At 39.5% G+C, this 27,305-nt stretch overlaps 2 protein-coding genes across 8 annotated transcripts in view; one reads left to right on the top strand and one right to left on the bottom strand.

Moving 5' to 3' along the window:
- RAD54B (RAD54 homolog B) overlaps positions 1-10,148 on the bottom strand; it is a 76,881-nt gene extending 66,733 nt beyond the window's left edge. The window contains 3 exon segments of the mRNA XM_080379547.1: positions 6,150-6,324; positions 7,018-7,171; positions 9,940-10,148. Coding sequence (XP_080235673.1) covers positions 6,150-6,324; positions 7,018-7,155 — 313 coding nt within the window. The 5' untranslated portion in view covers positions 7,156-7,171; positions 9,940-10,148.
- A 130-nt stretch (positions 10,149-10,278) lies between these two features.
- On the top strand, positions 10,279-27,215 carry LOC308060625 (RING finger protein 151-like). Of its 7 annotated transcripts, none has more exons than XM_080379577.1 (7): positions 10,279-10,293; positions 15,471-15,594; positions 16,538-16,763; positions 17,988-18,127; positions 19,928-20,090; positions 21,359-21,479; positions 22,460-27,215. In XM_080379577.1, exons 3-7 carry the CDS (start codon positions 16,558-16,560, stop codon positions 22,694-22,696), a joined length of 867 nt encoding a protein of 288 aa, XP_080235703.1. In that variant the 5' UTR covers positions 10,279-10,293; positions 15,471-15,594; positions 16,538-16,557; the 3' UTR covers positions 22,697-27,215. The 7 variants fall into 7 exon arrangements, with proteins under 7 accessions (XP_080235703.1, XP_080235705.1, XP_080235700.1 ...); XM_080379579.1 differs by lacking the exon at positions 10,279-10,293 and adding an exon at positions 10,557-11,748 and having other exon boundaries at positions 15,471-15,500; XM_080379574.1 differs by lacking the exon at positions 10,279-10,293 and adding an exon at positions 10,557-11,748.
- The last annotated feature ends 90 nt before the right edge of the window (positions 27,216-27,305 follow it).

The following is a 27,305-nucleotide window of genomic DNA, read 5'->3' as shown; positions in this document are numbered from 1 at the left end:
TACTCAGTAAACACTAACATTCCAGAGAAGATAAAATAGATTCAAAACTATATGCAAATAATAGAGTTACTATCATAGGCATGAAAAGCATTCAGAAACACCTGTCAAGAGACATAGGGTGAACACATTAACCCTGTGATGAAATACAGTCACAATCTGTGTTTATTGTTAGCTCAAAGATAGCATTTGAGTATGACTTCTGACAGTTTCTCTTGGAAGATGCATTAACAGATGTTAGCGATGGATGAAAGACACAATATTCCTGAATCAAAAAGCAAACAGGAGGTGAGTTGTAACAGAATAAAACTCTGTATCTAGCTTTTCTGTTTGCCTACATCAGGTTTAAACAATGAAATCTCAGTCCAACTAGAATGTTGTGTCTAAGTATGCAGGTGAAAGAGCTATTAATTTCCACACACCATACAGTAAGTCCAAAGGAAAAAACAGAGCAGCATTCTCCTAGATTAAAAAAAAACAACAGAAAGCAAGCTGTAAACTGAGATGATAAGCATATATTAAATTCATTAGGTATGTTCTTTAGATGAATAAAAAATATTTATTAAAAACATTAAGTTGAAGAAGGCAATGTAGGTAAAAACCTCAGCTCTGGCCAATCCCACTTAACTAGCAACACTAAGGAGACACTAAGTACAGTTCAGAGACCTACCTATCCATTGTTTATTCAAATTCAAATTCTGTTGTTGTTGTTATTGCTTATAGGTCCTCAGAATGTAATGAGGACAAGTAGAAACCAAGCATTTTTAAGAGCTGCAAAAATATCCTTCCAAAAACATTTACTATTCTGTTTTCAATTACTGTTAAATAGTTTAGTAATGTTAAAGTAACTTTCATTTTTAATGAGCACACAGATTTATCTGATAGAATTCTCTGGAGGCCTGTGAGAAAAAGCACTAATGACAATGTCAAATAAATCACCTCCCCTCCACACATTCATTGTCAGTGTCAACAAGTACTATATTCTGAATACTAAACAAAGGTACCAAAGAGATTGCCGTGCTCTTTGCTGCTTAAAAACAAGCAGACACTGTTTCATAGAGCAGTAGTAAAGATCATTTTCCTACAAAGATATGTATTTATGCAAAAACATAATTTTCCAGTATTTACAACTCAATCACAATTAGTAAACTGCCTGTTGAACAGCACGTTCAATATCTTAAGAGTTCAAACTATCTTAAAATCACAACACATAGGTTTCACTCAACAATAGTTGCTACAATCTTATTAAAATGTCTTTAGAAATATCTCATAGAATTTCAGAGTCCCTTACACTATTTTTATTTATGACATTTTAGGAAAAAGTTTATTTTGAAAAGAAGCCTAGAAAAGCAAGTATTTTTTAAAAGCCAGATAGTGTATAATTTTTAGATTGATGCTATCTAATCAAATCCTTACTTGTCTACTCCAGGAAATGGACATCATGTGTCAGATAAGTTTTTTTGAAAGAACTGTGCAGCATTTTCAGGGCTGGGTTTCAGACAGATTAGCTCTATCAACAGTGCAGTTGTCCTATGGTCCACAGGTGTTTCACAAGAATTTCAATGGAAACCAGGGTATTTATTTACACATTCCACTACTGCACTGGAAACCCAAACACAGCAGCTTTGTGCATGATATCAAGCTAACAAACAGTTTATAATCTGCATTAAATGATATGGAGACAATAAACCAAAATAATGCATACACACTCTTTTTCAATTTTTACATTATTTTAATGCCCCTTTAACAGAGAAGTCTTGTTTGGCTGCAGAGACTGGAAGTCAGATATAATTCCATTACAATATTAATAAGAAAAAAAAACAAACTGACTCTGGCTTTCACAACTGGTTTCCATTACTTCTGAATCTCATACCAAAACCAGCTTTGACAAAACAATTTCATTTCACACTACAGGAGGTTATGGTTTACACAATCTACGTAATTGCTACATTAACTGAAATGAAGAGCAGACAAAAGTGACGTAAAGGGCAGAAGCTGTCTTGAAAAATCTGTTGTTAAGAAATTACTTAACAGAGCCCCAATGCAGGACTGTTTTCACAGTACAGTGCTTACATCACCAGTGAACCTGATGACCATAACTAACTAATGCTAGATATCCTTATTTTATACCATATTTTATCACAAGTTTACAAAGACTTGTAGGGTTAGCCCCATTCTACAGATGTAGAAGGGCTTTGGCACAAGACGGCTTGTTCAGTCACTCAAAAAGGTAGCAGAACAGCATCAACAGAAACATTGTCTCACTCCGCAAGTTTTTTGACTATTTTGCTAAAGTCATCACAGAGAATCCATACCAGCTACACCTGGAATTCATGATACTGGAAAATATTTAGTATCTTCTTCCACTTCACACCATTTTTTGTTACAAAACCTGCTGATTTCCCAGATTATTTTGGAAATAAATCCACTAGCTATCTTTCAAGTGCACTGCTAGACAGAACCAACAAACACAAATTTTTGCAGATGTACCTATAGGGAAGCAGGACCACTCAAACAACTTGTCCCATACACACTGAAAATTTTCTGCATGTATGAGCTTCATCAGAAGAACTGGAAGTTACAGCACGCAGCAGATAAACACAAAAGCCGTGAGACCAGAAGGACTTCAAACATAGAAGGAGGCTGAGTTTTCCCACATTAGTTCTGCCAGAATGCATATACTCTGGGTCACATAACATGATAATGGCAGCATCCTCTCAGGGCTATCACAGGAGACTGATCAACCACTGTTTTCTGGGAGTAAAACCCAACAATAAGAGTCAATAGGAAGGGCTCTCCAGAGCACCTTACAGAACGAAGGGGATTGCTGCCTACAGGGGCCAGGAACTCATATGATGCTAGAAATGGAGATTTATACAAGGCTTATAATCGAATTTTTGAAGGAAAAAAAGCAAGGGAAAGCAAAAGGGGGCACAGATGAAGGTGGTTCAGGGAGGAACATGCACAAGAAAATAAAAGGAAAAAAGCAGCCACTTTAAACAGGTCACCACCTGGTATGCTTGTCCAGCAATGCACTGCACCCTATTGACACAGTTTGTACCATCTTCTTATTAAACTATATTTCTAAATATTTTCCTGGGTGAAGGGACTCTATTCTGAATGCCTAAGTGTGTATGGAAGTGTACGTGTCAGCAGCTGGCTCACACAAGGTCACCTGGCCCAGGTGTCTGACACACCAGCAAGCAGAGAGGCCAGAGCCCATGCATACCACCTGGGTACACGTGCCACTGTGTGATTCCCTAGCAAACACCAAGCGGGACTAGCTGGCAACTAGGATAAGAGGCTTGGGACCCAAGTATTGGAGTAGCCACAAGTCTGGGCCAGATATTAGAGAGACCAGGGGGCCTGACAGTTAGCTACTAGAAGGATGAGTAAGTCCAGGCAAGTTACTGGAGAGAGCAGGACATCTGCAGGCTGGCTACCAGTAAGTCTAGATACCAGAGAGGCATGTTTGTATGTGTGCATCTCTTGAGCACAAGACAACTGGGAGACCAGTGGATCCAGGACCCCCACCACTAAGTACATCAAGTGTCTGAGGCCAGTTACTGGAAGGACCTATAGTGTGTTTTTCGCTGTGGGAGCACAGGTCTGAGTACCAGCAATTGCACTGGGAGCTGTGGGCCTTAGTGGTTCATATGCCCACGTGCCCACAGCAGGGGAATTCAACAAATCAAAAAGCCAGCTACTGAATAGACTGAGCGCATAAGATCAGTTAGAGAAGCGTAGTGGGTTTGCGTGGCAAGGTTTTGGTAGCAAGGGGGCTACAGAGGCGGCTTCTGTAAGAAGATGCCAGAAGCTTCCCCCATGTCCAACAGAGCCAATGCCAGCTGGCTCCAAGACAGACCCGCCACTGGTTAAGGCTGAACTCATCAGTGACAGTGGCAGCACCTTATGGGACAACATATTTAAGATGGGGGGAAAAAAATCTGCACAACACAATTCCAGCAGGAGAGGAGTAAGACCATGTGAGAGAAACAGCTCTGCACACACAAAGGTCAGTGAAGAAAGAGGGGGAAGGAGGTGCTCCAGGCGCCAGAGCAGAGATTCCCTTGCAGCCTGTGATGAAGACCATGGTGAGGCAGACTGTACCCCTGCAGCCCATGGAGGTTAATGGTGGACCAGATATCCACTCCACAGCCCATGGAGGACTCCACACCAGAGCAGATGGGTGCCCAAAGGAGGCTGTGACCCTGTGGAAAGCCCACACTGAAACAAGTGTGCTGGCAGGACTTGTGACCCTGCAGGGGACCCACGTTGGAGGAGTCCATTCCTGAAGGACCACAGCCCATGGAAGGCACCCACACTGGAGCAGTGTTTGAAGAACTGTGGCCCATAGGAAAGACTCATGCTGGAGAAGTTCATGGAGAACTGTCTGCCATGGGGGGGACCCCACACTGGAACAGACGAAGAGTTTGAGGAGGAAGGCATGGCAGAAATGTGTGATGAACTGACCATAACCGCATTCCCCTGCACCACCTGGGGGGAGGACACAGAGAAATCTGGAATTAAGTTAAGCCTGGGAAGAGAGGAGGGGTAGGGAGAAGGTGGGTTTTTTCTGACTTGAACGGTAATAAATTAAACTAATTTTCCCCAGGTTGAGTCTGTTTTGCCGATGACAGTAATGGCTGAGTGATCTTCCTGTCCTTATTTCGACCCACAAGCCTTTCATTATATTTTCTCTCCCCTGTCTGGTTGAGGAGGGGAATGATAGTGGGCTTGGTGGGCACCTGGCATCTAGCCAGGGTCAGCCTACCACATGGAGATACCTATATTTTCTCTGTGTGTGTATAGATATATGTATATTCATTTATTTTCCACAAACAGGCTTTCACCCTGATCAGCCAAGAGAGGGGAACAGGATGTGTCCACTGATGCCTGCTTGTGTTTGCCTGAGTGCTGTGTTCTCTGTCTGTGTTGGCCTGTTACCAACCACATGCATATGTATATAAGTATTGTATGTATGCCTGCCTATTAGGAATACGTGCTCTGCATCAATATTGGCTGGACCCTGGGACACAGAGCTATGGCAGCTTTACTTCTGTAAGGCTTCCAGATTTATCAGCTCTTATCACAAACAAAATTAAATATAACTTTATTAAAGCCTTCTGAATTATAATTCTAACTATTAAGGAATCAAGGTAATAAGTGGTCATAAAATGCTCTTTTAAAACTACACTCATTACACAAAGTATTGTCAATTAAATGAACCCTAAAACAAAGGGAAAGATCATTATCAATGTAATTAATTATGAGGAAACAACAGTAAATTAACTGTAAGACAGATGTTGAAATGCCTGAGCTCCAAGAGGAATAATTTTCATCCAGCAATGTTATTAACTGAGTACAAGTGCAACACTTCCAAGATGCACTGGGCTCCTGAGGTCATACATCTGCATTCAATGCAGAACATCCCTGCACTGTGTACCTGTGGTCAGGGCACATGAAGGGTGGGAAACGAAGACAGTCAACCCCACACAGTCATTCAGGTCCATAAAAGTGCATTCAAAGATATGCATCAAAGACATTTCAGTATCTTTGCTTACTACCTAGCTTTTTGAAGTAATAGTCATTACTACAGGTCACAAGTAAATAAGTGCACACACATGAATGAACAGAACCAGTTCTGCTCTGGTGCTACTCTACAGTTAGCAGCCCATGCTTGAACCTCAACTGCCCACTGGAGACACTGAAGAAAACAGCTCGGATCTTGCACTGAAGAAAAGAAACCCTCTTGAATTCTGAAAAACGTGAATCCACTCAATTATTAGCATTCTCTGCATGAGGCTCTGCATAAGTTTTCCAATTAAAACACGCTTCCACTATTTAGGGTATCCCAACTCTCATCTTAGTATTGCTCTGGATTACAATGAGTTGGCTATAGTACTCTTCTGAAAGACATAGATAGCAGCACTATCAACTGGATCCTAAACCATCAACTTCCTTCCTTTTCTATTTAAAAAAATCATGTAACATTTGTTTCTTTCACTCTCTACCCAGTAGAACACCAAATCATGCCACTATTGCATGACCCTTATATTAGTACTTCATAGAAGTTTAGTAAGTAGCGTATCATTCATAAACTTTAAAATTCTCTTAAGACACATGGAAGTAAATAAGAAAGAATATCTTACCAGCTTTGGGTGTATTTAATGTTTTCATTTCCATCTTGCTACACTTATTAATGCCAAAACATGCTTTTATGGTCTTTACTTTTCCAGTTGACTCCACAGACTGTGTAAAATTTGCATTTTCATTCTGGCCATATATTTTAGAAAGCAGTGAAGCACTTCTCTCTTTCTCATCGATCTGCAAAAGAGAAACAAATTCACAATAGCATTTGTTTCATGCAGCTGAAGAGAAATGGAGAAAAGAGCAACAAGAAAGGATCTTTAATAGATACTAATGTTCATTATCAAACTGTCTACATAAATATATACATCCCTACACAAATACATGCAACCCAGTGTTCACATCAAAAAGCACATGCACAGAATACCAAATACCACTTACGCAAGTAGTTTATTAATTGAATTTAATTGAAGTCTTCTGTAGATAAAATCAATAAAAACTGTGATGCTTTTTTTGGTTGATATTAAACGTTTCAGAGGGAGTTCCTTGCAGCAAAATTGCAACTCAGTGTACTGATATTTCATTACCAAGTATCTTGGGTTTTTAACTGCTTTTGCCAAATCATTTCAAACATTTGAATCCAACAATGTCCATGCCAAGATGCAATCCCTGCCTCCACTACACTGGGAATTGTATTTGGGCTCAATACCGATTACTTTTATTTATTTGAAAAACATTTTTCTGCATCCGCTTCACACATTGAGAAAAACCTACCTGAGAAGCAAGATCAAGTGCAGTAAGAGCAAAAATATAAAAATCTGTTCTGAACAGACCGATCGTTTAAGCAGAGATTGTTCACAGTGAACTCAGATGCTATCTTTTAGTTACAATACTGTACAAGCATACATTTTAGTGCACTGTTCAGTTTACCTCCTTTAATTTCATTTCTTGATCCATCTCCTTAGTTTCGTTCTTGAGAGGAACTGTTATACTTTTTCCTGGTGGTATAAACCTTGGCTTTTTGGCTACATTTCCTAGCACTTGACTTGGAGCTGCCGATCGCCTCATACTTAGTCGTACTGCTCTGGAGGGTGAAAAGGAAGGAAGGAAGCAGATAAAGACAACTGCAGTCAAAATAGGCTTTAAATATAAAAATATATCCATAGATAACAACATAAACACTATTTTAGAACAAAATAAAAGATAGCATAAAGGATTTGCAAATAACCATCTTAATGCACAAGAATAATACAATTTAAGTAGTGTCGTTGCAATGCATTGTTTATGTACTAAGATCGACTACAGCAAATTCTGCAGTTGAACACTTTTTCATTTGTAAAGCAAATAATGCGGTTCTCAATAGCAAGAAATGCTCTGGAGATGTGCAGTGTGGGGCTGCTTAACAAACTTAAACTAGTTTATAAAAGAAAGACAATTTGAAACAACTATTCTAAACACTTAAAAGGTAATTTTGAAAAGCCTATTATTTGTGCATAATGAATCACAAATGTTGAAGGTACGTTTCATATCTGGGAATAGTATTCTGCATTATAAGTCAATTATATTGGTCAGTCAGATTCACTATACTAAGATTAGAACTCAGCAGAAAATTATCTCAAAATTACAGTGGATATTGTAACTCAATGTTATGTTCGTTAGAACACGGGAAGGAACATACTATAGGTTTTCCTTCAAAATATAAGACCATTATTCCCCTAAACACAGGACGAAACCAAACATACACCAATGTTAATATGACAAAGCATACTTGCAACCACTGGAATAAAAAGTTGTAATCTTAATACTTCAAAGTAATAGAAACAAAACAAGAAAAGAAAATTCCAATAGAACATCCCATCAGCTGGAATGATGAAGACAAGCACGGTACAGCAATTTATGGAACATATTTTGGTTTAATTCTCCATTTGTACCATGGACTGTTTAGTTTAATTGACCCCCTCAACTATTAGGTAAAAATAAACCATAATATGGATTGCAAACACAAACTGCTCTACCATCTTGAAAGAGTGTTTGTATCCCGCTGCAACAGCCAATGTGTTTCTGCACTTTTTTGACACTACTCTGCACTCCAGTGGCTTACTAAGGCACAACAACCTTTCTTTCCAAGATACACAGGCAAGTAGTAACAGACTACTGTCAAAATACTTTGCAAACGAGCAGACACTAATGCGAGTATGCTATCTCCTTCACGTCTGAAAAATTAGCATATATACGATGCTGTTACTAGATGTAAACCTTAATGACAAAATGGCCTGAACTGCTATTACTTCCATTGTGACTGTTATTAAAAGTACAAGGAGAGAGGTCTCTGGCTGCATCAACAGTGGTTCACATAAGTTATGCCTACTTGACAACAGTGTTAGCATATGAACTTTAGTTAACCCTGTGCAATAAGGGAGTAGCTTGGTTATAACAGGAGTACCTGTAGTGTAAACAACCGATAGTTATTGTGAAAGCTGCAAGAGTGTCAAGAACCTTCCAGAGGAACAGACTGTGAGTGTCAGCACTGACCACAGCCGGTTTCAGGCACCATGTGAATTTTAACAAATTCTCTACCCAATCCTATAATGCACGGTGACACTTGGGAAGACAACCCAGGACACTCCACAACTCCACACGAGGACTGTGCATAGCATGGCTGAACTACTACGCTAATCCTGCCCACCTCAGTTCTGCAGCTTGTCACTTATCCTGTGGAACAGGGGAATTGTGCAGTTCATAAATTGCATGTATCTGTGATTAAAGTGTTTTGGTTTCCAAATCAGTTTGGACTTTGCACTGCCATTTTGTCTTCAACCACTAAAACAGACTCATAAGAAATTTGCAAATTAGTAAGAAATTTAAAGATATGACCCTTGATAACTCAGTAACTTCACTCCTGTCAAATTTAAGAACATGTAATAATATTACCAGTATTACCTACTTGCAACTACAAAAGCCATTAGGGGTTTGTGTTTCTTAAAATGTAATATTGCTTCCAACAATACCTCTCTGTCTTCAAAATGTAAGCTTTTATAAAATATAATAACAATATAAACCACAAAAAAATAGTTTTATATTTTGTATCTTTACAGTACTATACAGAAAAAAGGCCATTATGGATGTGCAACAAATGACTGACACTAGATCTTTTCAATGGGATCAGAGGAGGTGTAGCAAAGGCAAGGAATAGCTCCACATTACAACTAAATCAACTGACAAGTGAACATGCCCTTTCCTCCGAGACAGACACCAATATGTTGACTCACCCAGTACCTGCAGTACTGTTAGGTATGGTTACTGGGAAACATCTGGAGATAATGAGAAAAGCGATGCTCCCGCCTTTTATTAGCAACCTAGCTTGACCAAATTAAGCATACCATGCAACCACAGCCTAAAACGTCTCATGAATGCATCTGGTTTTGCAAGCATTGAATTCAGCAGCATTTTTCTCCTTAAAGGCATCTTAACAGCTGCATTAAAATAAATTACATTTCAAATATATTTCAAATACTTATGTTTAATAGATCTATTTTGAATATTTCAAAATTTTACACATTAAACACAGCATACACCGAATCCTGGTTTAAAGGCAGTTACATTGCTCATCTTGGCACAAACTTAACAGGCAGCTCTCCTGAACATTTGAAAAGATATTCTCGGCAAAGGTGACAAGGCTAAAATTGTTTTTTGTAGGCGATTACAAAGATGCCACCACAGGATTAACTTTTACTCAAAGTTAAACCGCAGGCAGCGACTGCACCGCCTTGAATATTAGTGAAAAATCACCTCAAACGAGCAATAATTCTACGGATTTAGAGCAGGCCCAAAAAGAAACGCTGTTCAAATTACCTGGCACACCCCGCCTCAGCCTCCCAGTAACGGCAGCGGGAAGATGAGGGGGGAGAAGGGGAGGCTCCCTGTGGGAAAACACAGGGGCCGGGAGCGCCCAGCCGGCTCCTCCGCCCACCGTTCCCACAGGGAGGCCAACGGCCCCTCCACCGGGCGACCCACCCCCGCCGCCGCCTCAGCGCTCAATTGTCCCGCCGCCGGCTCCCGTCAGCCCGCTGGCCGCGCATGCGCCCCGCGCCGTGCCCCTCCCACCCCGCGCGGCGCTTCCCGCCCATCGCGCGCGCCCGGGGCGGGGAGGGCGCGGCGTCACCCCGGCCGCGCGCGCCCGGCCCCTTCCGCCGGGGGAGCGCTGAGGTACGCGCGCGTGGCGGGGCCCCGCGGGGCGGCTCCCGGCGCCACACACAGCATGGCGGGGGGGCCGCGCTCCCTGCGCCGCGCGGCCGTCAAGCAAGAGCGGCCGCAAAAGTAACCTCCGTTTCGCGACAGCGGGCGGCGGCGGGGCACGGCGGCGGCGGTGGTGGCGGCCGGGGTGGGCGGGTGAGTGGGGGGGCGGGTGGGTAGGTGGGTGGCTGCGGGCGGCGGGGCGGCGGCGGGCGGCCGTGCCGAGGGGGGCAGCGGTACCGCAGCGGCTGGCTGAGCGGAGCGGGGCCGTGGGGCGGGAGGCGTTGCGCCGGGGACCTCAGCGTTTGTCAAGGGTCGTTCGCCGGCGGCAGGCCTGGCGCTTGCACCGTCAGTCTCTGTGCCGGACTGGTGGTGGCTGTGCCATCCTGCTGAGGAGATGAGGAGGAGATAATGGCAAGTGAGGCCGCTTGGGTGCGGCTCCTTGGCGGTGCGTTGCTGCTCCAGGTGTTTCCAGACAGTTTTGTTCTCTGTGACCAAGAGCGTTGGCCGTTCCTGAGGAGCCCACCCAGGCGTGGCCCAGAGGCCTTCCCTGTGCCTGTGCAGCGCTCCCACCCGAGCCTCTGAGGAGAGGCCCTCTGGCCGCTGTGCAGCGGGGTCCAGCCCTTTAAAGCCTAAAAAGTGGCCTGTGAGATGTGTATCTTGCATCATTCCACCTTGAGTAGGTTTTGCAGCACGACAGCAAGTGGAAATGTTACATTAAAATGTTCTTTGTCAAAGTAATTCTAGTTTCCTTGATAGTTCCTGGTAGAGGCGCAGGCCTTAAATTAATTATATATCCCTTACTGGTTATTATAGAAGCTTTTGTTAAATAATTTTTTTCACATCAGTGTAAGCTGGTGTTGCTATCCATTCATTCTTATCCTCTTCTGTTCCCTTTCTCTTACACAAACGTTCATGAGACTCCACAATGTACCAGTCTAGGAAGCTGAGCTGAGACAGTAGCTCTATAGCAGCCTTAATCAGACACTGCTGCTGTCTTTCCTTTCTGCCCTGGCTGCAGTTTCTTATCCCCTGTCTTGCCCCACTTCATTGTCACTTGAGCCTTTGCTGAGCCATCTACAAAAGAACTTAGCCCAGCAAATCAGTGAGTAGTTGTCTGTAAGGTTAGTTATCTAAGTTCAGGAAAGGGCCAAATTAAATTAATTTACTGATTCAAGGGAGGAGGTAGAGGGAGGCTAGGATGACGTTAATTAGCGGATAGATTCACTTGGGCTACTGCAGGACAATTGCCAAGGTTAAAACTCCTTTTTTTCACCAGTTCAGTCTTAAAACAGGTCAGTTACCCGGTGCGATCATAGAATCATAGAATGGTTTGGATTGGAAGGGTCCCTAAAGATCATCTAGTTCCGACCCCAAATAATACATCCAGTAGCTATGGAAACAGCTTGTACTGTCACCATTGAAGGGGTGAGTCTGCCTCTTTGAACATTAATGCTGGCTTGAGGTGGCTTACAGTGACTGTGTCAGAGTGGTAATAAGGCACCCTAAAATATCGCTTCGATATAGCAAGATTTAAAGTACAGTGTATCTTTGTGAAAGTAGAAGCTGAAGCAATATCATATTTTAATGTCACCTTATCCCTGGGCCCTGCATAGATGGTTTGTTCTTCCAGTCACACAGCACTTCTGAAAATGCTGTATTAGTGATGCAAATCCGCTGTCATGATTCACTTCAGCCCTTCAAAATCTATGCTTTGTTTTGTCACCTGAAAAAAACCCCAGTTTTTAAAAATCAGAAACTACTGTAGATGGGGAAATGCAAGTCACTAATCTGATGTCAGTGTCCTGTTTTTGTTAGAATGGAATGGCTTTGATTAGTGCCAGATGTTTAGCAAGCTGTGCGATTATGTTGTTGGGAACTACATCCCATGTCTATTCTCCCTGCATCCACACAATCCACACAAAATCTCTGGTTGAAGGCAGTGCAGTACATACCTCAGGACTGGTTTTAGGTGTGCCTCTGCATGGCAAACAACATGGGATAACAGCTACTAAAAATTGGCTCTTAGTATCTGTGAAGTGTGGAGGAGATTTTTGCTTGTCAAAAACTATGGGGGAAAATAAAATTCATGTAAAACCATGGAAAGCAAATAGCATGTAACAGTTTGTGGGGTTTCTACCCTCCAGATTTGGCACCCACAAATTCCAGATATCCTCGTGGAAAGTGTCACTGGTAATGGCCAGGTGATGGGCAGAATTCTGGACCAGAGAAGCCAAAGACAAGGCAAGGTTTGGAAATGTTAGTGGAGTATGTGAAGGCAATGATAAATAATGTAGTTTCTAGGTACAAACAAAAAAGGAGTGTGACAATCAATAAATTGTAATGGAAGTAGAACAAAAGGTTTTGAGGCCAAGTGGAAAGAGAGACATTTCTGGGGAAGAGCAGAATTTGAAAATGATGTTGTTTTGTGGCAGAAAGTACTGACTAAAGTCGCCTGTACTGCTAGAGTGCGTGGCATTCATCTGATGCTTTCCCTCTGATTATCTGCTGACTAAAGTGCATCTTTTGAAGCTGGCAGAAGATAAAACATCTCTGGTTCTTAATGTCAGGAATTTCTGCTGGAAGAGGTCTGGGATTTCAGTGGCAGCTGTTGCTGTAGGTCTCAGGCTCAAAGCCACAAGGTTTATGGCACTATGTGGGATGGTGCTGCTCCAGCATCAGTCTTGAAAACAGACTGAAGTTCTCATCCGAACCCCTCTTGATTGTATATTTTGCCTCAAAGTTCCCATCCACTCTCTATTTGAACTCTGGGTTTAGTTAGGGCTTTACATATATAGATATATAATATTTGTTGCACTTCAGTTTGCTGTGAAACACAAAGTTTTTGTTTCCCACTTGCTAAAAATACCCTTTCCTGCATTCTGATAGACGTCAAAGTTGTTAAAATATGCCAAAGAGTTTCTTGAAGACTTGGTGCTCAGGGATCAGCCACATGTGTGCAAAATGTAGCTTACAGCATCTACAATTCCAGTAGAGCAGAAACCCTGGGACAGCAAAAATACTCACAGTTTTGTCATATCTTATATCTTTATGAAAGTTTTCTAAAAGCTGAATCCTCTGGGAACCACCAAGTCAAATCAAAATTTTAGGTGCACAATTCAAATTATAGATTGTGTATATGCTGCTTAACAGTCCTCCAGCATAAACATACTGTTGGGGAGAAGGGTTCGCCGGAGTCAAGAAGTCGCTCAATATGAGTTATGCATCTTGCTCAACTTTATTATTTCTAACATTACTTATATAGACTCAATATACATGCATATTCGTAAAGCAAAGATATAATTGGTTATTAGTCTCTAAGTGCGCGTGGTTCTCACACCCCTAATTATCATGACTAAAATAAGCATTCTATCCATGTAGCTAATTGTGTTGCTGTGCTTCAGCCTTGTAGTTTGTTACTCCCTATATTCCCATACCACTCCCTATCTTGGCCTTGCATCTGCCTTCCCAGCAGCTGTAGCTTGCTACAGCCACAGCCTGTTGGCACAACGTAATTACTTGGTCTCAGGATTCAAGAATAGCTCAAAGCTACCTTTCTTGTTAACTTCAGCACAGCAACTTCAGTACAATTCTAATTACAGGCCTATTCTAATACCAGGCCTGGATTGTGCAGATCTTCAGAGATTCTAAGGCCACGCTTCTGCAGCCATTCTTCTACAACACACTATATATTTCAATGCTTTTATCAGTATTGGGAACTAGTACTTGACTTCATGTTCTGCTACTGATAATTAGCATTGTTCTCCTCTCTTTAAACTTTCCATTGTGGTCCTTGGTGCCCTTTAAAATTACAGCTCTCTGCAAAAGTAACACTCATTTTGTTCACAGTGAACTAGCAAAGTCCTGAATTTTCTGTCTTTACAGGAGACCTGTAAAAACATACAGGGCAACAACAGTGTGAAAAGAATTGTTTGTCCTCTTCGTAGTATGGTATTTCTTGAGCAGACTTTTCTAAGACACAGAATGTCCATGCTGTGGCCAAAGGAACAGCATATCCCAGATGCTTGTAAATTCAGTGGCCATGGGTTGTTGATGACAGTGTAGCCACAGAAGCACAGAGCTAAATGCGGTCTGTGAAATCTGCCTGGGACCTTGTCAGGTGTCTACATGGATTACAATCCCTGCTGCTGTGGCAACGCTGTCACTAGGTCACCCAGCTAGTAGGTGTCCCAGCTAATCTAAAACTAGCTCAAGCATCTGCAAGCCAGGGTTTTGGCTGTACAATAAGTATGCCAGTAGAAAGAAAACACAATATGGAAACTGTAGCAGATGATGTGTTTTGTGTTTGGGTAATACGCATTCTTCCTTGCATTATGTATGTTTTCATTACAGGCTTTTATTAACTTTAACCTTAGCAAATACCTTTTTAACACAAGAACCTTTCATAATCAGTAAGATATGCTTTGATACTCAGCTATATAAGATCTTCTAAATACCAGATTTATAGTATATTCATGAAGAGGAATTGCAAACTTTTTTTCCTTTAGAGCAAAATTTGACATTAGTCCTTAAAGACTACAGTTTTAATTCAGATTGCAATTCTCTTTGAATGTCATAGTGCAATTGCTAGATATCAATTTTAGGGATTTAAGTGATGACATTCTTTTAATTTTTGTTTAAGTGAGCATCCTGAGTTAAGCTACACATCAAGTGAATGTTATTTGTCAATAAAATGAGCCTGACTGTGATAGTTTTGTTTTAAAAATGAACTGCATGTCAAGCCTCCATAAAACCAGGTTAGACAAGAGACTTTCATCTTTTTAAAGTATATAATTTTACCAGATTTCAGCTGCTACTCTTCAATAATACTGAATTCTGTTGTCTTCAGTCTTACAAATAAAACTATAAGACTTCAAAATTAAATGGCAGCAGGGTGTTCAGTTTTATGGTAAGTGTCTGCATCAGTAATAATTGAAAGAAACACTGATGATTTCCCGCTCCCCTGCCCCAGCCCCTAATCTAGTCGGATCTCTTGTGTTGAATTGTAGATTTTACAGTGGCTTGCTTTGGAAAGCTTTGTGTTTATGGGCTGTTAGGACAGCATCTATTCAGCAGCTGGCTGGTTAGACATTGGACTCCGTAACTGAGGAAACACTACTGATGCTTTCTCTTTCTAATTTTTCTCATAGGCATAATAAAGCAGTGAAGAGAAACTTAAGGTGGGAAGCATTACATATCTTACTAATCAGAAAACTGTTTCTGAAGTATTTTGACAAACTGCATATATATATATATGTAGTAAAATCTAAAAAGGTAGGTTATCTTCTGTTTTATTTAGAAAAACTCATGGAAACATCTTTCAGGGGTCTCAGTGGGGTTACAAAAGTATTTTTTTATATTAAGGAGGAATGCAAAGCCTAAAACATTCTTTTAGGTAAGTTCTGTGGAGTCTTACCAAATTCTAGTAGGCTTTTCATGATCGGATTTTGATGAAGGCAGATTGCCTGTTAGTTCTTCTTCACAAAGCTTTCAAATCCATTTAAAGGCTACTCGGTTTTATAAAATAGACCATGTAGAAGACAGTAGCTCCTCATGATTTCAGTTAGTGACAGTTTTGGCTTCTTTTTCTTCCTGGATATTAAGTATTTCTCTAGGCATGTGGAGATTTCATGCTTTTCCCTCTGGAGTGGATGTCTACAATGAGTAGAGAATCTTAGCTTTTTTTTTTTTTTTTCAGTGTGAAAACAACATATTAAGCGATGGTGCAGTTCATAAATACAAAATTGCTAGCTGAAAGTGCCACAGCTATTGTCTGTAAAGACACTGTTTCGTTAAGTATATTAAGCATTATATAAAAGGCATTAAAATGGAAAGCAAACATTTGCATATGAACTTCTGTGATGTTTCTGCCTCAGGTAGAAGTCAAGTAAATAGAAACTGTATGTTTCACAGTGGCTGGTAGAACTATGTTCCGTAACAGAGTTCAGAAGAAGCACGGCTCAACCGTCTGCTAAAATCTGCTTTCAGAATTCAGAGAATCTTGATATGAAATTGGGATTCTGACATCCAGCAGTACAGTCCTCAAATCCTCACTTAAATCTTAGTCACCACAAAGTATGTTTTTGCATTCTCACGTGTGAAGTTCTTTATTCACATTGTTCTCCATATTTCTAGAATTGCTTCCAGGACTTTTTGTGGATCTAGCCATATGGATTCAGGACAAAGACTACTTTATTTCTGTGTGTTTTTTTAATAGGTTGAAAGTGTGTGGGGAGCATGGGTTATGATATCGAGCGTTTTGTTGGCTATGTTAATGAAGGGCTATTATGCTCCATCTGCCGTGATGTGTTAGAAGATCCATTACAGGCTCCTTGTGAACATGCTTTCTGTACTGCTTGTATACATGGATGGCTTGTTCATCACAGTAACTGCCCTGAAGACAGACAAATGATTGATGTATCTTTGCTGCGACCTCTCTACAGGTATACAGTAGTCTTGCTGTATGTTGAAATTACATGAATTTAGGATTTCTCAAATTTGCTTGCACAGCTTTATCTCTTGTCATTTACTGTCTCTCACATTGTCTTTATCCAATATGCCTGTGGCAGAAACCGATCATTTGCATGAAAGCATTAGCATTTTCTATTTATTCTAACTAACTTTCAAGGTATTAAATTTCAAAATGGAAAGAACACTTAATTTGTTCTCTCCACGTTTTTGTATCTTGAATGCTGATTCTAGATGTCTGTCTGGATATTCTTCTGAATGTCTTCTACAGCACCAAATCTTTCCCATGCTTTTTTAGAGAAAGAGGCAAAGCAACTCTTGGTAACAGTCACTAAACACTGTATAGCTTTTGTTTTTCCTTTTAGTCTTACCTCGATACTGTAGGGGGAGTTGTAATGAATAATTCCTGTTGACATGAACCAAACTTCTTGCCTTAAAATCCTTTTTTAAAAAGGTCTTTAGTTGTAAGAATATCTCTTCTGTTGTAAAACAGGCTGTTTTGGCAAGTGTCTTCCATAATTGGTCATGCAGTTGGACTAGTTGATCATTGTAGGTCCTTTCCGACTGAGCTATTCTATTAATTCCTGCTATTGCCAGCACAGCTTCATCAGTAGCTACTGCTTGCTGTTTAACCCCTGCATTGTCTAATCTTGCACAGATTAACACTTACGTTGCGTTTAAAACCTTCAGCCACACATGTTATATTAACTCTTATTAGTACTCTCAGTATTTTTGTCACTAATAAGATTTTATTCTTTGGAAAGTTGAGGTGTAGCGTAGGCAGAGCCCTAGAGTTTAATTTGTAGGTTGTCTGTACTCACTGTAGTCAGTTTGGTTTGGCATATTTAGAAACACAAAACTTCAGTGACAGTGAGTAGCCTTAGTGTTTGTTATTGGTAATATCTCCTGAGCTAGCAAAAGGTCATGATTAAAAATTTATTCAAAAATAAAGATTTAATTTGCACATTTAATTTTGGAGACTGAATGTTTCATTAACATTGTTTCCTTTAAGCCTGTTCTTTTCCAATATGATCACTTGAATTGTAAAAAAAAAAAAAAATCAAATAAGCTGAATATTCACGGTTTTTCCTAATGGAGATTAGAATCTTACTTTCTTTTCCCAAATGTTGAAAATACAGACCTTTTTTTCAATTGCGTTCCCAGATTTAAGAAGAAATTGATTTTTTTTTTGCATGTAGATATATGAAAAATGATTTAAACCGTCTTCAGCTACATTGCAAAAACAGAGAGTATGGCTGTGAAATGATTTGTTCTCTGGAATCTATAGACAGGCATGAAAGGGAGTGTGAATACAGTCAGATACCTTGCTCCAATGCAGGTGAGTAACCTTCAGAGAAGTTGAATCCTTTATATTCAGAAAACGTGTTTGTCATCTTTCTGTCAATAGAATGGGAATAATGGCTGTTATTTCCATACAGAAATTCAAAGCTTTGGCATGATCTACTCTTTACAGCAGTGTTTTTGAACAAAATGTGTTACCCGTTTATGGCAATCATGATCATTAGCAATAGTTTCTTATCCAAAAACTAACCAAAATGAGTATGATGGACTTCAAATTTATGAAAATACAGCAGCGCGTTTGTTTTGCTTCCTGTCAAGTTATGAATTTGGATTTCAGTTTTGTCTGCTCGTTTTGATTTTTGTATGAATATAATAACACCTACAGAATGCTTATGGGTTGCAATTTATTTACAAAATAGCTTGTTGCCTGGTGCATGTGCAGCCACCCACTCTGTCTCATGGTTTTAATAAAAATGTATTTTGGAAATAAGAATTGCTTTGAGCTAAATTCTGGTTAGAATTGTGTTCATGTTAAGGTTTTTATTTAAAACAAACTTACACCTCTTGAGGAAGAAACATACTGCTAAAAAGGAACATAGTACTGTAATTTACCAGTCGATTTTATTCAATATGTCATATGTTCCTGCAAAGTTAATTTCTAATAAATGGTGCTAAGGGCATAGTCAAGTCTGCCATTGTAATTAATTATAAGACGATTAAGGTGCTAAAATCACTCCACCGGAAGTTATAATTTCTCTTAGCAGTAAGTGACTCCTGCAGATGCTTCAAATTCACCTCTGTTACTTTCTGCAGAAAGAGTAGCATTTATAGAGTTACTACACCTTATCTCTGATGTCTGGTATTCAGGGTGTGAGGGCTCTTACATCTTGAACTCTTTCTCAAGAATGCATCGGAGTGTATTTTGAGTACCTCAATTACAAGTCATTATATTAGTAAAGCTTCTTGAGGCGGCTGTCTTTTGTAATTTTCTGGTATAGTTTGTTGGGAAGTTTCATTGCACCATTGTTTCAGTTTTCTTACATCAATTTTATCTTCAAATGAAATGGAAGCCTGTATTACAGCAAACTGTACCTCAAAGATTGAATATTAAAGACTACAAACTTCAAGTTTGGAGTGTTAAATGTAGCAATAATTTATACAGTGTTCATTTTTGGTTCTCTACATTTTACTTTTAATCACTGCAGATTTGTAAAGTTTGTGTCCTTGAATTTCTGTGGAAATGTTTCTATTTTTGCATCATTTATTAAAAGTTCATAAATAAATTTGTTTATTTATGTGGTCTAGTATGTTATACACAAGACCAACAAATTGTCAGGAAAATAAGGTTATATTCCATATCACCCCCGTTGCTGTTACTACGTGTCTTTGGACCTTTTATTCCTAAATTTGGTAACCTACTGTTTTTCACACATTTGCATTCTTCTTCAATTCCAGTCACTGCAATCTATGGTGGAAGCACAGGCAAGTTGCTAGTGTCTTAGCTTGGCATCAGCATTGTCATTACTGAAGTTGCTTTAATGCCAGACCAGCAGTAGAAGACTTCACATAAAATACCTACTTTCAGTTTTTCAGTATTTTCAGTTAATGGATAAATATCATAATGACTTTTTTAAAGTGTTTTATTACTAGTTATGCGTGTTATAATTATCATATTTCATGTTCTAAAGAAATCACTTTTTTCATTGCTTTAACAGATTGGCTGTTGCTTAGCTCAGGATATTGCGGCTTGCTTGCTTGAGTGTTTTTGTTTGGAATTAATTAAAATGCTTTTGTTAGTTGCAAACAACTGGCTTACCTTACTGTGTTCCCTGTTCAGGTTGTACAGTTCAGATTGAACGACGTAACTTAGATGGTCACCTGGCAGTGTGTGAATATCGGAGCCGTGAATGCCCTAATGGTTGTGGTTACACCATTCTCAGTGCAGAAGACACACAGCATAATTGCGTAGCTGAGCTAAGAACTGAGCTAGAACTACTTCGGTACAAATCTTCTGTTTCTTTGATGTTTGTGTTAGTCTAGGCCTGAAAAACAGTGCATGAAGCACTTCAAATACTAGTACTAGATTCTGGTATGTGTTAAATAGCCTGTTAATTACTTGATACTAATGGGTCAGAGTATTATGTCAGCATAGACTTTAAATTTTTACTCTTCTGATTCTTTTGCTGGTTTGGTTGTGTTTTTTTCCCCAAGTTATTATAAATCCTAAAATACCATTGCCTGTAGCTCAACAAAGCTGTGAGCTGACTATTTAAAACGACAAAGTACCTAAGAAAGCTGGACTGAAGTTGGCAATTTCATTTTTTCCATTGGCCTGCTGTAGACCCAAGGTCACATTATTAATAATTATATTTAGTTTATATTTCACATATGTTTATAGTTTATACAGATCCAGAAGATTAAAATCTCTAGTTATTTTGGCAAGTACAGACTGATAGATTAAACCTGTTAAGGTCTAATTTCCACTTTTTTATTAAGATCCTGGCAGATTATTAACAGTTGGTGAATATGACTCTTCTTATGGCATCTTCTTTTCCCTCATATATGTTCCTGTAGCTTTCCCTTCCCATGATATTCCAGTTGGACTTTTTTTTTTTTCTTTTTTTCCCCCCAATGCTCCTTCCCATTTCTGTCTTTCAGCTCACCAAGTCTTGTGCTCTTGAATATTGCGATGAAGTCAGGCTCAAATCTGGTTCAAATGCATTGAAACACAAGGGGTTCTGCTACCTGGTCCTGGTTTTTGAACTCAAAAGGTTAATGTAGTACCAGCTAGGTTTTGGCTATAAGGCTGTGTGAATGATTAGGTTATAATAGTTTACTGCATACCATCATTTAGCATCCACCATAAAAGTGACAGGAGTACATGTTTAGCAATACTATAGTATTCAAACTTTTTATCTTGACTGTGTTTAGTAATACTAAGCAAGTAAATACTATACGTAAAAGGTCATAAGTCATTTAAAATCATAAATATGTGTTCTTGAGCTTATAGAGTTACTTCAGGAATATGATACAGTTGTCCCCTGTATAAGCTGTGTATGGTCACTTCAGTGCCCCTAGGGCACAATGCACTTTCCTATGCTAGTTTTATTTAAATTAATAAACAGTACTATCATGCCTCTAGAGGGGTGTCCTGCAGAGTATGATGGGAATCAGATTGGGCTGTTAGGCTGCAAGAAGGCTTTCTGGAATTTGAAAATCATTATTTTCCATGCTTACAAGGCTTAACAAGGGGAAATAAACTTTTTAGGTCAGAAATGATCTGCAGAGTGGAGGAGGCAAAACATGAGATGGAGTCGAGGTTAGATTCACAGAGAAGGCACATGGTCCAAAAAGAGAGTATTCTGCAAAATGAAATTGAAGAACTGAAGGTAAATATGATAATTTTCTTTTCTTTTTTTTCCTCTCCTAACAGTCTAGCTTTTTGCTTTTCCCAGCAGTTGTCTTTTACTTTGTAAGTGGAGTCTCATAGAAATAAGAATTAGATTAAGTATGGGAAGCAAAAGAGGTGTTAGCATAATGCTTTGCCAGGGTAATCGGCTCGGTTGAGAAGCAGGCTGAGTGCTTTATTCTTGTGGTTTATTTACTTCAAATTCATTTGGGGCTAACCTGGGTACCCCTGTACAAGGACTGCATCATTCTGTGCATACGTAGCATGTTGGCACATCTATCTGAAACTCATTTTCAGTATCTAAACATAGGGCACACATCGCAAATTTGATGTAATTGAATATTCAGCTCCTTTTTTAGTGCTGTCCAAGGTGGCATAATCCAGTGCTGACACAGAGTCCTACTGCAGGCAGTGGTACTTACATTATGGTTCAGCTGTGGTCAAAGGGTTGGGAGAGTTGCACTGCAAACTTAATCAAGTAACAAGCAAGGCAGTCTTATCCTTTCATTCATCTAGTTCTTATTGTATCACAGAATAATGATTTTTAAAGCCCAAAGCAATGGATGTTCTTTATAGATTAAATTTTTATTTTTACTGGATTTGACGTTAAGTCCTTGAAGAATGTATCTGAATATAACCAAAACCTTATTTTGCTTGGAGTCTTCAGATAGAAAATTTAAGCAGCAACTAGGTAAGTCCACTGTTTCTTGTTATACTTTATGAGAAACTTTTTGCACATTTAGGAAAACTGTATCGGAATCTTTGAAACAAGACCATCTCAGAAGGTGAATGCTGGATTGTGTCTCAAATTGTTTACATTTGTTCTGCCTATCAAAAAATTATTTCAGTGTTGCTTATTCTTTGTAATCCTTCACCCTTCATGCGTGGCCAATTCAAGTTCATACAACCATCATTAGAAAAGAGTGTGTTTCTTGGAGTAAATGTGTATTTGCATTTCAGAGTCAGATGTCACGAATGATGTCAGATGTACGCTCTCTGATGGCTGCAGAGAGACAGCACCGTCAAGAGCTGGAGCAGGCAGAGCTAGAAAAACGGGAATTAATGGAGCTGCTGAAGGGGCTGCAGAAGGACTGTCGATTAACTACTACAGAAGGAAGCAGGAAGTCAACAAATTTCCGCCCTCTGACACGACTAGAAAGTGTAAAACGAAAACCTAGGGAAGTTACAGTTATCTAAACAGAAGTAAGCTCAAAAAGCATTTTCTTCTAATTTCTGTGACCATCTGGCAAACTTTTCTACTTTCTAGGAATGATTGGTAAACTTTGTCATTTCAGATTTGTTTTCTTTTGAAATCTAGATTACTACTTGATTTCCTCTTGGGGCATAAAAACAAACAGATAATTTTCTCTTAGGGAACACTGAGCATTAAAATCAATAACTGGCAAATACATTTTTAGCTAATGTTTTTATGAAAGAGGGGAAGGAGACTTGGTTTGTTATATCTCTTCAGTACATCTTTTACAGGAGTCTTTCAAGCCTGAAAGCCTAGAGCATTTTAAAGTCAAAGATACTTAAAGGTTGTTTCCTTCCTGGTCAGTTATGGTCCATTTAAGTCTAGTTTATACTTGAAACAGAAAGAAAGTGTCATCATCAATAATGACATTTGGGATGTATTTAATCTGGGGGAAAGTCAGTAACAGAAATAGATTTTGTTTGTTTATAGTCTGTAGAAGGTCTATTTCCAAGGTGGAAAGAAAGCACTTTAAATTGTAATTCTACTGTTACATAACAGCTTCAGGTGAAGTTGGCTTTTACTTTAGAGCTTTTCTAATTTCCCAGGTTGATACACACTTAAGAGACTAATACCAAAGTCCAAGGTAATAGTTATCTAAAACCTTTTAAATAGATATGTGAGTAACCTGGAGTTTGTGGGAGGGATCTACATTTTATTGAAAATTTTGAAGCTTTTATATGTGGAAATATCAACTATTTCTACAGTGTCGTTTAAGCTTAAGACCAGCCATTCAGTATTCAGTATCTTTAAAGCATATATAGAAATACCTAGAGTATCCTTAATTGCCTTTTGGCAGGCTTTAGGCTACTTGAACATTAAAGTCCACAACAGATGAATGCTTGTGCAGTCACTTAGACTTCAGATGTCTCTATTAGTACTCAAGTTTGCAGTTCTGTAAGAGCTAGGATTTTTTTAACAGACCCACAAATACCAAATCAAGGGGGCATTTATCTGTAGGGACTGCATGAGAAATCTGTACAGTTGAAAGACTTTTCTGTAAACTTCTCACACAGCCTGTTCATGTTTTTTTCAGTGGTATAACAAAGCCATATTCTATCTGTTGCAGCTCTTCAGTGGAGTAACTAGGGAAGAACCTGGCCTCCTGTTTACTGAATGTGTTAAATCAGTTTGGAGCTTTCAGGAACGTGTGCAGGTGCAAAAATCTGAATAAGCTAATTTTATAGTTTAGAAAGCAAATACATCACTGTGCATGCCTTGCTGTCGCTCAGACCAACGCTTTTGTGGCTAACAGCATAACCAAAGAGAGAGGCAGCAACTTTCTTCAGCACATACACTACATTATGAAGACTTGCAGTCAGAGCTGTTTTAATTTCAAGCATTAACAAATCCTTCTAACTTGCTGTTTCTTTAGTACCACTGAAGCAGATGGGAACATGTTCAGGTCTTGTGCTTTTAAAACCGAACAAAAACAATCCTCTCTAAAAGCTTTTTGTTATGTTTCATGTTTTCTGAAAGAAAGTTACGTCCAAATATTTACATGGTTTCAGTCCTTACATTCTAGATTAAATTACAATCGTTGAAAGCATTTAGGTCACTATAGTAGTCTCACCAACTCATGACGTAGCACATCTCTTAAGCAGGTGTATTTAACAATCTGAAACAGTAAAATAGTAGCTATAATTTGGGAAGACCTTCAATCACGCAAAACATTCAGTGGTCAATTCACTTGCATCAGTGTGCATATTAAAGCTGTAGGTAGAAGGTAAGAATGCTTTTATTATCTTGTGTTCTAAATAAGCAAGCTGTTAGTGTCTGTGGTCTGTGTGACTCTATTTCAGCATTCACACTAATTTTGAAGCTTCTTGGCAACACCAGATTTCATGCTATTAGAATGAATCCAGTGCTTTTCTGTGTACTGTAACTGTGGTTCTGTGATGTGACTTTATCTACTTTGCTTAATGTGAAAGAAGAAAATTACTTCAAAATCCTATAGAACTCAGACGAGCTGGATCATCTTTCTCAAGTTGGAGGGCAGTAACCCAATCTTTTCTGTCCTGACTGCAGAAAAAAAAAGCAAGTTAACTAGCTCTGTACTTTCTCCATAATGGGATCTCTGCATATGTTGAATTTCACCCATATTTATGACTAAATTCCTCCTAGTATAGAGAACTAGGGTTTATGTAATAGTTACATGTGGTCTACTGTCTGTCCCCTAAGTGACAGACGTGAAACCGTGAGCAAACACATCCTGGGTGGTAAGGAAGGACTTTCAGCTGCGCCATCCATGTAGCTTCTAGTTGCCAGCTCTGGAGCACCTGAACTTCCAGTGCTGAAATGTGGCAATGCTTTGGGCCCACGTGCTGCTGCGGTGACCTGCCAGCTCTGCTTTCCTTCAGCAGCCGAGGAGCACTTGCAGAGGTACCTTAAATGGGCCCATAGCAGCTAGTAGCATCAGACCCCTCTAGTTACTTTAAGCTTAATCTCCCGTTCCCCTGTGTTGATAACTGTTCTGCACTTAAGATTTTCCACTGACAATGAACCACTCACAGGGTGGCATATGCTGAAGTATGGCCATCATTTTACTTGTCTTATAATTAACTAGGCTGAAATGAAATAGCCATTATCTCTCAATATTTTATCTACTTTTAGCTTTTCCAGTTTCATGTATTACACGGCTCTTAATAGCAGCTGGCAGAACCAAGGCAATGAATTTTCTTTCTTTCAAATAGTCTGTTAATCCCTTTTATAAAAACTAAGGGTCCAAGTATTGTAGCAGACTTGGTGTAAGTAAAGACATTAAGTTGGAAGTGCTACTTGCCTAGTCACAATCGTATCTTAGGATTATACGAGAGACACTGCTTAAGGTGCATTACGGGAGGGCTCCAGCACTGAACTACTGGTATTAGTGTTCTCATACTAAATCATGCTTTAAGCAGTTCCATTTCCTGACAGGTTAACTGTGCTGAGAGCAAGTGGAACTGTTACCGAAATGGACCAGTAACTGTGCAAATGCAAACAGTTGTTGTATTTTTAGTTGTTTCTGATGGCACTTTGGAGCTAGAAGAGGGTGAGCAAGGACTGTGGAGAGTGGAGAGACTAAGTGCGGGCTGACTGTCTTCCCTCAGCCCAGGAGCAACAACGCAGCTGCGCCAGCCCGTGCCACCAGCTGGCTTGTGGCATTACTGTTAACACAGCATTAGAGTTAAAAGGAGATTAAATCTTTATCCACAATTAAGTGGGTATGAAATGTAACAGTACCAACCTGGGAGATTCACAAGTAAAACTCAGAGGGAGCAAGCTGTTCAGTGCGTGAGGCTACAAGGTATTACAAGGAGTTGAGCAAATTTTTATCCTACATTAAATTGGGTGAAAAAGAATAACACCAAGGTAGTATTTAAAAAATAATATTTTAAAGCAAACGGTAAGTTTGTCTGGAAAGAAAATTGACATTTATGTATTTATTCTGAATACCCAAGAAGCCAGTTACAAATACATGTTCCCTTAAACTGACTTCTCCACTTGAGAGATCAAATTCAAGACAAAATCCTGTTTTCTTCTGTTTGCTTCAGCATTAAAGCTGCATTCCCTCTTCTCCTGCATTCCTCCCAAAGCAAAAAATTGTTGGTGGTCTTGGCCAGTACAGACTGTTGCTGCTGGGATTACTTTATCTGGAGTGAGAACAGTAACTTTTGGGGAGAGCTTCCAGTAGATTTAGATGAGTTTCCACAAAAGGCATGGAAGTGAGAGCCATGCATCCGAGTCAGGTGCCAGAGTGGCAAGAAGGAATTTTACTGGACTTCCTAATTAAGGTGGCAGTTTTTAATTAGTGTGATTCTAGTACTAGATTAACAGTCTCATATGAGATGTTAATTTAGTAGCACACATCTACGAGAGTTTCTTGTCAGCACGGAAGGGAATGGAATTACACAGTCCAGCAAAACACCTAAGATAGTGAAGTATTTTGACTGCCCAAAAGTGGTTTTATCTCAGATGTTCTTAGGTGGTTTTTAAGAAGTTTAATGCATTAATAGATCCCAGGTGGCAAACAGTTTCTAAGATTTATAGAAATGGGTAGCCTTGCAAATTAAATTTTCCACATGGTGTCCTCTTGGATGTTTCTGGCATGGTGCTTTTCTACAGCCATTTTACTTAGAAGTGCTGGATAGTATTTAAAGGGAGCAGTACTAGCCTTGCCTTTCTCCCGTACTGCTTGTCAGGCAAAGTATGGTAGGTCAGGGAGATTTTACCACATAGATAGATGCCTTTATAAAGACCTACAATTCTATGCAACTTTCTATTAACAAATAAAACATTGAACTGTCTTCCAGCATTATGGTTCACTGCCAATCTATTTACATTTTCTACCTTTATATACGCAAGGATAAAACAGAGCTTAACAGATCTTAATCTCTAGTCTGTAAAAGAAACAGTAACACTATTTGTATCACTTTGAAGAACACTTTGTATAAAAGTTGAACTAATAAAGGGTCTATACCATGATTAATGCAGTGTGGTTCACTTTCTGTTCCAGAAGTTTGGAGTGCCGGCTTTATCAGATGAAACAGGAAAATGGCGGTGTGCTGGCTGCGC

Source organism: Falco punctatus (genome assembly GCF_963210335.1).
Source record: "Falco punctatus genome assembly, chromosome: 3".
NCBI classification, from domain to species: Eukaryota; Metazoa; Chordata; class Aves; order Falconiformes; family Falconidae; genus Falco; species Falco punctatus.
The sequence above is the reverse complement of the archived record's forward strand: the minus strand, read 5'-3'. Positions and strand labels throughout refer to the sequence as shown.